Here is a 14547-nt window from a genome sequence, read left to right on the forward strand (position 1 = left end):
ACAGAGTCTGTATAATTTTTGTATTAACCAAGTATACAGTAGACACAGTTAATGAAGTATTACTCTGTTGCATTAGGGTTGAGGCAAGTAAATGTACTTGTAATACTCACGGTGCATTTGAAAGCAAGCACTTACTTTTACTCAAGTAGAAAATGCAATGGGATACTTTTACTTTATATTTCTGTCTGTTTGTTTGTAGTTTGACTATAGTAAAATGGTTGAGTACTTCCTCTACAACTACTCTCCAGTAAGCAAACAATAGCATCACTGAATTTTTCCCAGACAGAGTTTAATGTTTACAGAATTGCAAAATACTTTTTCCTAGGTTTTGGATTCACATCGTCACACTTAATCAGTCAAATATAACTGGTCCCTCTCAGTTTTTCCTTTCACCATCCAGATTCAAGGTTTCAGGGTTTCTCCGACTGACTCATCTCGAGATCTGATTTCTGGAGTCGATACAGTAAAAGCCATCACAATCGCTCAGCTTTTCAAACATGTTAAGAAATCCCCTTCTTGGGTTATACATCATGATCCTTATTTTTGTAAGCATTATTACAATGACTTTATCGTATCCATTTCACAGTCCTACTCTCATCATTCATGTACACTTGGAAATTCATTACCATGATTATAAATTGATTTATCTTCTTGTTTTTCTTATTTTTACTTTCCTATAACCTCCTTCCCCTCTTACTGTTGTTCCCTCTGGGATTTCCCTCCCTTTGTGGATTCCATTCCATTCCATTTGACGCTTTTATCCAAAGAGACTTACAATAAGTGCATTCAACAATTAGTTTACAAACCAAGAACAACAAGAATCAACAAAGTAAAATTTTCTTGGATCCCCCATCGGAGCTGATATCTCAGGTGTTCTGTGACTATAATAATCTTTGAGCCATGTTTCCAGTTGTGCAGCGGACTTGTGGGGCCTCTGATGTTATATCATCAAACATGTTATATGTTTTTTTTGTCAATATCTGTTTTAAATCTACAGCCAATAAGGATACATATAGAAAAAAACTGACTTGTCATATTACATAGGCCCAGATTACACAAGACAGGTGTAGTTCTCTCAAACTAATCCACTGATTTAACTTTTCCTGAAGAAACCAATCATTTAGATGAGATAAGATATATCTTTATTAGTCCAACAATGGTAAAAGGGGATACGACAGGCGATAAATAAATGGAATTATAAAAAACATGGACAACACAAACAAACAAAAAAATATATAAAAATAATACAAATATAAACAGAGTAAACAGAATAGAGTGTAACCGACATTACACATAAAACATTTGAAATATTGAAATTAATCAGATTAAACAGTGAACATAGTTGTTCAGAAGTACATAATCTTTTTATTGAGAAAAGACTTAATGTTCTAGCAATAAATGTCACGTACTCAGAAATTAAATTTCCACTTGTATTCAAATCTTTTAAATCTTTGGAAATAGAGTATATTATATGCTATGACTTAATTTATTTGATTTGCATGACCATAAGAAAACAAGGGCAATTTCTCCTTCATTCCATTATTTATTAGGGAGGATTTCATTCAATAAATATGGAGGACTGTTAGAATAAGAACAGTAAGGCTGCAGCAGTGCTACCGTTTCACAGGTAAAGCGAACGCATTGAATGCAATTACATGTATGATACAGGAACACAACGAATTTGTTAGCAGAGGGAGTTTGACATGCTTTCTTGCCTGAGGGATCACTGTGAGCGTGTGAGCACACTAAGTTGAATGCACATACCAGTCTCACTTTAACATTATGCAATTTTGAAATTACACAAAGTGAAACGCCATCAACCACACAGACATATCCGCATGCTCAGTTGTCAGTCAAGCAAGCATTGTGTCGGTCTTTTAACTTTAAAACAATATGACCCTTAAGTGGAGCTCGAAAAAGGTCCCAATACTTTTCCCTGAGGTACAAAATGAACCGCATTTAAATTTTTAGTAAACATCCCAGACTAAGTAGCTGTAACACTCTCCTGTTACCCACGGGATTACAGCAATCCCCAGGCTTTGAATTGCAGATCATTTCCTTTGAAACTTCCGATTCTCAGTAGCAAGTGCGAATGAGGAAGATGAAAACTATGACAACCATCACGATGGTCAGAGCTGAAAATAAAAAGATGAGGCCGGCAAAGACAGGATTGGTCAGAGGTGTGATGTGTTTAGATTCAGATGGGATCATGTTGGACATACTCAGCATGTAGCCCAAACTCCAACCCACGCTGGTGTCCTTCACCTGAGGAGAGGGGAGGAGAGATTAGAGCAGACCAGAAGAGAAGAGACGAGAAAAGACAAGAAAAGACAAGAAAAGACAAGACCAGATGAGAAGAGAAGAGAAGAGAAGAGAAGAGACGGGACGAGAAAAGACAAGACCAGAAGAGAAGAGTTGAGAAGAGACGAGACGAGACGAGAAAAGAAGAGAAGAGAAGAGAAGAGAAGAGAAGAGAAGAGAAGAGAAGAGAAGAGAAGAGACGGGACGAGACGAGAAAAGACAAGTCCAGATGAGAAGAGAAGAGAAGAGAAGAGGCGAGATCATCACTGTGCATGTCCAGAGAAGTTAAGAATGTCTCACAGCTCAATCAGAACGTTGTTCAGTTACAGCCCCGGGGCAGAAGATGAGTCATAACACCCAGCGAACACCCCTGGAAAAACTCCAAGTGTGTCTGTTCGGGACTTTCATAGGATCTTTGAACCATGGGACTCCCTGACACCCCACGGGCATTACATAGCACTGATTAGCACACTAACCCTCTTGTTGGTGGGATTTCAGACTGGGAGCATTGCCAGCTGTTGAGGGACGTTCCTGTCTACAAGCTAACTGCCCTGCAATTCGGGCATTTTTGGCGCTAATGATTCTTTTTAGAGCTCTTCTCTTTCCTCATGACTCATAAGCGCCTATGTGTCGCAAGCCATGTGCGCTCCATTGTGAGAGTACGCTCTCTATCCTCAGGGCAGCCCGCAGCGGTACATTGCATGCCTTTCATTCAAAGCTCTGAGCGCACATGATCGGTACATCAGCCATCCATCATTAATGAGTCCCAGTGGGTGGTTTGATTTCCACTTGTGTAAGTTAAAGGTTGTTAAGCGCTTGTATCAGTGCATGAGTCGCTGGTGACAGCTCAACTCTCAGCACATTACTTTATCTGATACATCCAGACGGTTGTCTTTTCATCGACGCTATTTACCCGCAAGAGAATGGGGCATAGATAATAAATAGAGTGGATATACCAACCTCTTTTTGAAAGCTGATGCCTTTCCACGTCTCTTTGTCAAACTTGTAACCGTCTGCCAGCAGAGTGAAGATGTAGTGAGCTCCTTGGCAGTAAGACTTCAGGTATCTTTCAGAGATCCACTTCTTTTCTTCTCTCAGCTAATAGCAAGAAAAACAAAGATCAGAGTCAAACCTAAGATTAGGAAGAAGAATGACACAAGCGAATTGAAATGATTGTTATTGGCAAAATATTAACATTGTAGTAAAGGTGAAGATCAAACACTAACACACAACAGTGTGTTATCAAGGCAACAACTTCATCGCATTCCTTTTGCTAATAAACTTTTCAAATGTTGCCAAAGTTCAAGTCCTTATTTAGAAACCTGCTGCTGAGACATCAAGTTTTGAGTAAATCACCCGGAGAAGAAACCCCGTTCTTGCCACACCTCAGTAAATGATGTCAAAGCATGTATTCTGCCTGAGGAAAATAACTCTGTATCTGCCAAGCAATTTAGCTTCTGCCTACAATAATAATTTCTACTTGTTTCTGTTTTGTCTTTTGTCTTTGCTCCTTGATGCCTTCCCCTCTTTCTGTCATTCCTTCATTCCCGTCCTACTTTCTCATTCACTTTTCTCCCACCTTCGATTACAGACTGTTATATCATTAATTTCAGCCTTCATTTCAGTTGTATACCCTCTTGCAGAACTTACCTCTGTCCAATTTGTGTGGCAGAATTTCCTAACCAACGACTTGAACTCATCGAAATCTACAGAGCCATTCAGGTGCAGAGCCCGCTTAACGTAGTAGAATCCAGCGTACGCCTGCGGGAGCAGCAGAAACACAGAGTTAAAAGTTGTTTTGCATCTTCATCTGCCTACACTTACATGTTATATATTTGTACTGTGTGTTACCATGAACTCTCCGGTGACTGGTGGCTGCTCAACCCCGTTGAAGGAACAGTTGGCTGAGGAACAGGTCTTGAAATCAAATATTGACTTCACCAGGCTCCCGCACTTGTCTGAGTTAGGGGCTCCCACCATGAAGAGATCCTGGTCTGGGTTGTAGTTTGCTGGCTTCTCGATGCACTGTGTTTCATAGATGGATGAGGCCTTAACGGTGATGTTGAAACCTTCAGGGTAGCAGGGGTTCCGAATGTATGCTGGGTCTCGTGATTCCTGGAAGGAGGAAGGAAATGTTAGAATACTGTCTCCATTTATTATAATAAAACAAGCACTTTCTAAGGTTAAGCACAAAGTTCTTTCCAAGTGAAAGTCTATTCAAAATCTATATAAATATCTGTCTGTCTGTCTGTTTGCTGTCTGTCTGTAACTACAAGCTGTTGAGTTAACATTTGATATTAAGACCCTGTTGCAAATGTATGACCTTTAATCCCATTTTCTCACAGCGCAGCGTGTTTCTCCCCTGCTGCAAACTCTCTTAGCTTCGAGAATGAAGCTTTAAGAAACCAGAAATAATGCATTTCTCAGCGACGCGCCTGACGACATTTTACTGTCCAATCAATATCATTAATGACATAATGCATCCTGGAGTGGTCTCCCTTAGCCTGTTAGCATTGTTCACTAATCAATTCTTTAATAGGCTTTAATGGATTTCCAGGGGTGTCTTGCATGCAAAAACACACACATACCCACACACATTCTTACCGCCACGTGCACAAACAGGAACATAAAAACACACAAACAGAGAACAAGCTGCAGCGCTCATAAATACTTTAGTCAAATTCTTTTCATAGACAAAGACAAAAAGCTGTGTTACCTGTACTATTTTGTCCAGAACTCTCTTCTCAGCCTCATTCTTGCCGTAGCAGAGGAAACTATGAGTGTAGACATTGTAAGGGTATCCGTACAGTTTGATGGGCATGTAGTCCGGCCCTTCAAGATCGTCCTGGACTGAGAAGGCGATTTGGGTCGATGCTCCACCGAGGTCCATGGATCCGACGGTCTTCGCCCCCTCTGGTTGCACATAGGTGTTCCACAGGTTTTTCTGCATGCATAGAGGAAAAGGAAACATTAGTGAAGCAGCATGCAAGTAAACGTTGGGCCGAGACAGAGCAAACAGATCAATGACTGTGTCGGACCTCAAGGAAGTTTCCCATGAGGTAGTTGACGGTGATCCACCCATAAAGACCTTCCTCTTGACCCGTGATGATGGAGGCGTTGTGGAAGTCGAAGGGCAGGGAGCTCAGGTATGTTCGGAGACTAGCCAGGATTTCATTGGATCTCTGCTCATCCAGCTGACTGATGGTGGAAAAAAGAATTAGAGGTCTTGCTCTCAGTGGTGGTCAAAAATTGAATTAAGAGAATAGTCTGACATTTTAGGAAAAACACCTTTGTTTTCTTGACAAGTGTTAGAGAAGGACGCCAAACCACTTTCATGTCTGTACTAAATATTAGGCATATGCCAGTTACATTTAGAATATTGACTGAATACATAGACCCACAATTACTTTAGAAGTTGTTTTATATCATCACTGGGAGGCGCGACTACAACAAACTCTGTAGTGACAACATAGGATTTAATCCAATCTAAAATATAGAATTATATATGCTTGTAGGTAATGATGAGAAGTAATATGGACACTTTCTTACTGCAGCAGTCTCATCCCGGCTGTGGCTCCGAGAAACAGGGGCGTGCTTTTGTGTTTTTCAGCAGGAACGGCCGCGGTGATTTGGGCCATGCACTTTCGGAATGCTTTCCACGACTTTTCATCTTTCTGAGGATCAACTTTCATCTCGGAGATGCCGTCACCTGTTGGCACGAGGCCGAGTTTAAATAAAGTTGCTGAGTTGAGACAGTGAAAACATGATGCAAGTTGCCTGAGCGCATTTAATCGGATAAAGGCAGATGGACTGCATCGTTTTTCTGGTTTTAAACACATTTCATATATCTTTTTACTCGATGGCAGAAAATATACGAATAAAAATAGGTAATGACTCACCATCGACTCTGCAGTTCAGTATCTGCGTCACTACTCCTGTTTCATTCTGCTTCTCCCCGGGCCACTCGTAGAGGTACACACTGGACCGAGATGAACCCGAGTCTATCACTATCCCGTACTGCAGAGAAGACGAGAGAAAAAATTTGAATTACGTTACAAGGTCACATATTTCATTTGGTCTTTCTGATCGCACGTTTTATTTTGACGTTGATGATCTGACAAAAGAGCTCAGACAATAAAGATTGTGTTAAACTACAGAGCGGTTGCTGGGACACCCACCCACCCAACTTCACTCAATCCTGCAGCCCCCCTTTAAAAGAAATACACATTGTCCATCTGGACCTCCATCAACCAGAGAGCTAACAGATGAAAACCTCTCTCCGTGAGACTCACATCTGGATGATGTCTGCTAACACATTCATACTTGAGTGTTTGTTTGTCTACCAATCTCTGACACGCTGTTTATGCATGTGTTATACAGTAAATACTTTAGTCTACAGCCAAAGGGTTTGTTCCTGGGAGAACATGTGTGCACGTCCATGCACGCGCCCACCTCTAGGCCGTACTCTTTAAACGCCCAGGTGTCCTGGATGACAGCGACAGCAACGAGGGCGGCGATGCTGGCCAACAGCAGGAGCAGCACGCCTGCTATGCGACACTTGTAGCCGATTGGTTGCTTGGACGCCATTTCCTGTGGGCAAGAAACAGGGTTAAAAGAAAGGAGTTCCGTTCACTCTAAAAGCTTCTCGGCTCTCAAAGGGGAGACGTTTTGGAAAAGTGATGATGAGCAATAATAAAAACACTTTATTTTCCTGAAGAAGGAAAATAACACTTGCAACATTATTGATAGCCTGAGCAATATCACCAGGGTTAACAACCACATAAAAGGAATGAAAAAAATCAATCTGACAAGATGTTGTGGATCAGGATTCAGTTTAAAGTGCTTTTACAGTTGAAATGTTCCCTTTTGTCAAGGACGGTGATAAGAACAGTGAGATACTTTAACCCTCAATTTATTATTATTATCTCTATTTATTCTTTTGTCCTAGTAATTTAAAATATACAAAGCAGCGACATTAAAGGGGATTTGTTATATTTTTTGAATGATCAGCAAAGAGCAACACAAGCTTCTATCTTGGGATTCTTTGAAGAGAGTGAATGCAGACTTGAGTTGTGAATTCAGTTTGTTGAGGTATACTGGTTTATGTGGAAGAATCATGGAGTGTACGGAGAGGAGAGTCGAGTCCTGACTTTCAGGGTGTGTGATTCACTTGGACTTGAGAGGACTCGGCCGGCACAGACTTGAACGATGACTACAGTCACACTTGAGGCTGGAGACGAGGACTCAGACTTTTAAAAATAGTTTTCAGGATCAGAATCTTCTTTACACGACCACACAATCACTTTGGTAGAATTCTTTTTTCGGTACAGCATTGAGCACAGTTAATGTCAACATAAAAAATAACAAAGATATCGGCATAGACAGCGGTGACACTACACAGTAACTCCTTTGCCCTGTCATGTAAATATATTGTCTAGTGTGAAAGTGCATTTGTGTTATGGTTGTTGCAGAGAGTTCAGAGTCCTTATGGGGGAAACTATTTCTGACTAGATGATTTGGAAGATAAGGATCTGTAGCCCCACTTCCAGGGTATAATAATTTGGCTTTAAATTTATATCTATATTAATATTAAGGCATTCAATTTATTCAACGTTGATGTGTCTGGCTCATTAATGGGAAATTAACTTTGAACATAAAATGGCCTCCACATTTCAATATGCACACACACCAAAGGGGAAACTGCATATGGCAGATAATAAGACATCAAAATGAACCTTGATGAGTCAGATTCAGTTCATCTTGAGACTCGAGTCAGACTCTTCTTTGATAAACTGGGACTTGGACTCAGACTCAAACACTGGGAACTTGACAGATGCTGTAATATTATAATGAACATATAATTACTTTCACCTTTTTACATTGCACAAACCCTCAGTGAGCAGGAAAAAATCTGGCAGTGAAGATATTCTGATTCGTTTCACTTCCTTTCGTTTTCACAAGACAGATTTTGTTCACAATCAATTGCCAGAAAGATCTCTGTTTCAAGTTTATACTCAGTAACAGGAAACAGCGCATCGTGCCAGATCCACCATGTGTGCTTTGATGAGGGAAATGTGCACAAACACAAGGTTGAGTATTGATTTGTCAGACAAATAATGTTGAATATGTATGAAATTATAGGTCACACACAAACTTTAACACGCTGTAACATGAAACACACACACACACACACACCTAAACTCAACGCATGCTTTCCTTCCAATTATAGATTATTTCCCTTGCTGAATACCTTCCGTCTCTAACTGTGCCCTGATCATTGGTATGTCCAGTATGTGAATCTTATCTATATTTAAAATACCAAGAAGCTGTCCTGTTGTGTAAGAGTAAAGCTGTATATTTCCTTTTAAAATAGTAATAGGGTATAAAACATAATTTTCCCTGTGCTTAAACCTGTTGAGAACTCCTCGTCATGCGGTTTTCTTAGAAATTGGACGTCTTTAAGTGTTGGGACATTGGAATAACAGCCTTCTACAGATATAACATTGTGCTCTCTCAGCTGTGTTTCATGTGTCATACTCTCAAACAGTTGGTAGAGGCGGTAACACCGTAATCCTCCATCTCTCTCTACCGCTCACGTTTTCCTTACGTTTGCATTCTTAAAACGCTGTATCAACACGAAAAAAATAATTGTCTACTCTATCATCAGCGGTCTGTAAAAACACCTCAGTGCTAATGTTTGTTATTGTTTTAAATTGCAGCATTTAAGGATTCACAGCAACATCTTACATCACCAGTCAAAGGTGTGATTAAAGCCAGGCCACATGCCAGTCGGCCTTTTGTTTTTACAGTAACCTTAAATCTGACTTTATGTGACCAGAGAATTGAAAATCCCACCACCATATTAAAGAACACCTCTTTTTTCCCCAACCTCATTAAAGCACATTCATGAGTGAATGTTCGCTGTCTCTCTAACAACAAACTCTAAACAAGCTATATCCTCCTAATATACAGTGTTTAAGACTATTGAATCATAACTATGATAATAAATAAAATCTCTTCTACCTATTCAGGAATGTTCTGTATTCATGTGAAGATGAATAGAAAAAGCTCTCTAACACCAGACAGAAGTAACCTGAGCTCAGTGATCTGTGGCTTTACAGGGCAGCTGGTTGACATCAGTGTTGTCCTGTCGGATCCAGTGATTTTTAGTGTCCGCCTACGATAAGTCACCAAACTGTTCAAAAAACATCTCTCAGGGACTGCAGGTATGTTTGTGGACGATGGGTTCTTTACTACAAGTAGAGCAGGTGAAATTCAAGTCCTCCGTTTAATGTAACTTACGTTTTTATGGTTGCAACCTTTTTCCCCTTTATTTCCTTAGTTTGTTATGTATCTGTTTTACTACAAAAAATCTATCTGATTTCGAAAGGTTAAAAAAAATACATAAAAAAGCTCAAATACATAAAAATTTGAAATTTGGTTTGACTTTGATTTTAGGTTATTTTGCTTCATTTAACCGAATGCAAAAATGTGCCTTACGATAAAAACATGAAATCATCTCAAACCCTTTCTTCTTTTTTGTTCTAAACTAGTTGCAATGTTCTTTTTGTATCTTTTATATATAAAAAAGTACAATTAGAGCAAACCAATATTTCTACTTATATATGATCATGTTGATGTATTCTCGCCACTCTAATGAAATACCTAACAGGATTCTGAGATAACTTCTGTCATCTATTTACACATATACTCTGGAAGCAGTTGTGAGTTCACTTGATGCGGCACGATTACTGTACCATATAACACTGATTTGGTTTTTCTAGTCTAAGACTACACACATAGAACAGTATGGAATGCTCTCATCTGACAGTCCCCGTCTTCCATCACATGTGTACAAATGGTAAACAAAATACACAGCGTTGCAGCCAACCAGAAGAACTGGTAGTTGTTAGACCAAAGTTTGCATTTGAGCACAGGCAACACACACATAAACCTACAAAACACAGACATGTCTGTAAAACGACAGCCATGCAGACTCATTCATAGTGGCACTTGTTTGGCCTCTGCCTGTAGAGACTGGTCCTCATGAGGAAAACAAACATGCAGATGCAGATCACCTCACACAATGAAGCACGCTTACCTGCATGCATTAATCCTTTTTAACAGTTTAACAATATATACATGTACATGAGCAGGAAAAGGTAGGTTTGTTTCTTACCTCAGTTGGTCAGCTGAGTTAGAGTGAGATGACTCTGAACTGGGTATGAAGAAAACAGCAAGAGACACAGAGAAGAGAGAGAAGGAGAGAGAGAGAGAGAGAGAGAGAGAGAGAGAGAGAGAGAGAGAGAAAGGAAGCGAGAGAGAGAGAGAGGGGAAGAGAGAGAGAAGAGGAAGCAGTGCATAAAAGAAGATCCAACATTAATACATTTGATGATTCTATTTTTTTATTTGCTTGGTCACATGCCTCCCATGTCTTTCAAATTGTGTGATTGTGATTGGCCCAGAGGAAACAGAAGTTGTGTACCCCAACAACACACAGTGTGCATGAGTGAGGGAACATGGGAGGAGCAATGCAAACTCCCGCTTCCACCCCTCCCACCACACCAGTGCTGCAGGGCAGCCAGCTCTGGGAGTGCAGCTGTAGAGAAAGAGGCAGGGCTGATCTTTCTTCCCCTGTCTGTGTCCCATGATTAAACAGAGATACGCTTAATTGCGAGTATGCATGAAACAATGTGAGAAGAGAGAGTGGAGCAATGCCTGTGGGTTAATTGATGTAATCAATAAGATAAAGTGCAGAGTGGTTGAGTATCAGCTGCACAGGTTATCACAAAGTCAGCTCTTATTCGATAGGCCTGAACTAAAGGACGGTGGCAAGGAGTTTATTCACATTTAGAAAACAAGGCTCAAATATAAAAGGTAGGGAGATTAAATATAAGAGCACCTTCAGACAAGATTTAATAATTAATGTTCAAAAAAGTCTAATGTACGAAATGATTGGTTTGTCTAATTTAATAACAGGCTGCGGTGAAGTGATGTGTCTCCTGCTTTGCTTTGAGAACTGACAGTTGCAGCAGATCTGCAATCTGTTTCTTAATGTGGAGCATGAAAACTAACTGCTAGTTCTCCACGTTGAGTTTTGACTCTTCGGACAGAAAGCAGACCTGGACCAGACGACAAGAGTGGTCTTATAGGATTATAATCCCCTGATGATATGGTTATGTACATTTGTGCGTCATCTGTTTAATGAAAGCAACATGTTTTCTTGTTTTGGGATAATCTGGACCACTGGGAGCATGTAGATATTGAACAGAAGTGTGGCCATAATGGAGGAACTACGCCTGTCATTTTTGTCTGCTCAGATGTGCTATTACCTATAGAGCTTAGTTCCTGTGCTTTTAAACAATTCAAACAGGTTTTGTGCTGTGCCAGAAAGGTCCACCCTGTTTTCCAGGCAGTCTTGTAATATGTCTTGTGTGTTTTGAGTTCAGCGCAAGATCTGAGGCTATGTGATTGGAAGCATTTTTTTAAAGGCCTGAAGGCAGCAGGATGAGGAGTTGCTATGAAAGGCACAGAATCAAGTACTGTGTCAACAATCATGGATGTGTTGATATTTTCAAACTCCTATTCCCATGGTGAATTTTTACAGTTAAAACTATGAATCATTTGTCTGTCTAGCGAGGAGCTGCTCTGCCAATAGGAAATCGTGCTATAATCCTGAATGTTTGTTTTGCTCCCAGAGCCAGACAGCAAAGAGCTTAGAGCCTGCTGTGAATTGTGTACGTATGTGCAAGTGTTTATATTTGTGCCGACAAATGTGTTTGTATTTTCAAGCACTTTCTGTTAACATACATACAATAGATTCTGAGGTCCAGATCAATGGTCAAAACCATTCCTTTTAGCTCAATCACCAAATCATTCATAATCATTAAGTGACTCATTTTTCAAACAGTTTTTAATTTATAGCAGGTACTGACAACCTACCATACTTAGAGTTTGTTTTCTATGGGCCACAATTATTTCCAAAGCAAAAGGAAGTATTGGATTTTAAAAAGATTTATCATATCCCAAACTGTTTGGAGGCAGTTTATGAATTTTACATTTATAGTTAATTTACTTGTCACTGTGGCCCCCCCTTGTAAAGTCACCAAATTTGAAAGAAGTTGGAATTCACCAAATAGGGAGGATATAACAAAAACAAATAATGGTAAAAGTAGGATTAGCATTTGTGAAGTTTGATCTAAGCAAAGGACATAGGCAACATCTATATGTACACTCTTTATTTTGAATACAGCAACGATCACTTTCCACGTGAGCATTTTGGCTCCATACCAGTTCTATACCAGTCCATACTAACACAATTGGGAACTCATATAACGTGACCACTCACCTAAACTGGGCATGCGCGTCCAACTGGACAAAGAATCGCAGATTGCTTGAATAGCAGCTTGTCTCCTGCCCATGAAAGCAGTTGTATCGTTGAAAAATGCAGAATGTAACTGCACAACAGCAAAGACACAGTGTCAGCACTGCTTCTGATTGATTATCCATGTTACAGTGTAGCAAAGGCTAATGATGAAATGTAGTCATGTGATAGGAGCCTGACGAAACAGCAAAGGCTACAACCAAAAAGACCCAATCAGCAATGTTAGAGTCTGTGCCATTGTTTCCAAACATCTCAGTTTCTACCTGTTCGGATCAAAATGCAGCCCGAGAGTTTTCAAACTAAAACGGTGAGAGCAGCATCTCCAAACTTCCACGTCTGTAAAACTCTGGAGCAGTGTAGTGACGCCAGGCGTATCCGTAGAAGAGTTGATGTGTGTTTTCAAACTTAAATGTATTGATGTGGATGTTGCCTTCACCTGCTGGTCATATTGTATTTTGCATTTTGACCAAACAGTCCCATGTGGAGAAGTTATAACGAAATAGCTGGAGTTTACATGAAATCAAGTTGCGTGCACATCCATCAGGCTTTGGTTTGAATGGGAGACAAATATAGAGTGATTACAGACAATAGCATGTTTATTCAGTGTGACATTTTCTTTATTTTGATATTCCCTGCCACTGAACCCAATGACAGACAGTTATAGTCACATTTTGACTTGCCAAGGATTCCATTTGTTTTTTAACAGGTTTATAAATCAAACTGTAAAACTAAGCCTCGGGCTAACTGCAGTGTGCTAAGAGTCCCACTCTGCATGAGTGAATTCAACTTCAGGCTTCGCTCTGCTAAGATAACTAGGAATGTGAACAACACTCAAGGGTGTGAAGATCATGCAGCTGGTCCTGCTTTGTCTTTTTTGTATTTGTATTTGACCTACATGTATTTGTCATATTTTTTGCATGTGGAAATATGTTCCTGAACTCTTATAGCAGGAGAGTCACTGCTGTGCTTCACATCACTGTAGTTGCTTTATGCCTTCAGTAGACTCCTTAACATTTCAGCATGTGGGTGGTCTTCTGCTATTTCCTCCATCTACAAAGAAGACATTGATAGGGCCGGTCAAAGTGAATTTCATGACTGACTCAGTGCACAATGAATGAAGATAAAGTATTTTTTTGCCTCCTAAAGTGAGACGTGAATCCCACCGGTGTAAATGAACCGGCAAGACAAGACAAGACTCTCAGTGCAATTAGATTTGCACTGAAAGAGGAAATTGACGAAAGGCAGAGAGCACTTTCTTAACCTTATGTGTTTCAGCCTCCTGGATACAGATTACATACCGATCCATCAGAGGAGGTGTGCTTCTACTGAACTGTTCCATGAGTTGTGGCATTTCTGTTTGCATAGAAATCCAACAAAAGTGATAACTGCATTTTCATCCTTGTGGAATATTTGTAAAATATTGTAAATGAACAAGAAAAAAGTAGGGGTTAGTTTTTACTTTACAACCAGTTCTTTTAATTTTTTTTACACCAATGTTTGTTGGATGAAATGAAGCCAAGGATATAGAACCCAGGCATCTTTCACAAATGGAGTCAAAGTGTGTGCAGTAGCCAAAAGGAACTGGAGCTGCGATATCGAGGTGCCGCAAATACAAGCACTCCAAGTGTCATGAGTCGCATTTGTCAGGTTCAGTTGTCAGTTGTTTAACCTATTCTGCAGCTAGCCTCTAGGGGGCAATTAAGAGACTTGGCTTCACTTTTAGGGAGCAGTAATGTATACCAGCCTTATTTTCGACCTAAAGGTTGTTCTTCCCCACTTTACTAAATTTGTAAGCTCTCTTTATTAGTCAGAATAATGAAAATATGTGCAAATTCGATTAATTTGCTTTCCCGCCCATATCC

General features: G+C 40.0%; 1 protein-coding gene across 1 annotated transcript; it reads right to left on the bottom strand.

Annotated features, from left to right (window-relative positions):
• Positions 1–1430: 1430 nt before the first annotated feature.
• entpd3 (ectonucleoside triphosphate diphosphohydrolase 3) lies at positions 1431–10613 on the bottom strand. The gene is made up of 10 exons (XM_062398464.1): positions 10481–10613; positions 6754–6891; positions 6201–6318; positions 5851–6010; positions 5340–5499; positions 5018–5245; positions 4153–4416; positions 3952–4062; positions 3262–3399; positions 1431–2265 (listed from the first exon to the last, which is right to left on the bottom strand). The coding sequence occupies exons 2-10, from the start codon at positions 6886–6888 to the stop codon at positions 2077–2079; spliced, it is 1503 nt and encodes a 500-aa protein (XP_062254448.1). The 5' UTR covers positions 6889–6891; positions 10481–10613; the 3' UTR covers positions 1431–2076.
• Between the last annotated feature and the right edge of the window lie 3934 nt (positions 10614–14547).

The sequence above is a fragment of the Platichthys flesus genome, chromosome 11 (assembly GCF_949316205.1).
Source record: "Platichthys flesus chromosome 11, fPlaFle2.1, whole genome shotgun sequence".
NCBI classification, from domain to species: Eukaryota; Metazoa; Chordata; class Actinopteri; order Pleuronectiformes; family Pleuronectidae; genus Platichthys; species Platichthys flesus.

Excerpts from the sequence above, each read along its gene's own strand:
- entpd3 (XM_062398464.1), bottom strand. The coding sequence starts at position 6,888 with ATGGCGTCCAAGCAACCAATCGGCTACAAGTGTCGCATAGCAGGCGTG. Across the intron at positions 5,246-5,339 it reads TCATGGGAAACTTCCTTGAG|AAAAACCTGTGGAACACCTA; the intron begins GTCCGACACAGT and ends CTATGCATGCAG. Across the intron at positions 3,400-3,951 it reads GCCACACAAATTGGACAGAG|CTGAGAGAAGAAAAGAAGTG; the intron begins GTAAGTTCTGCA and ends TCTTGCTATTAG.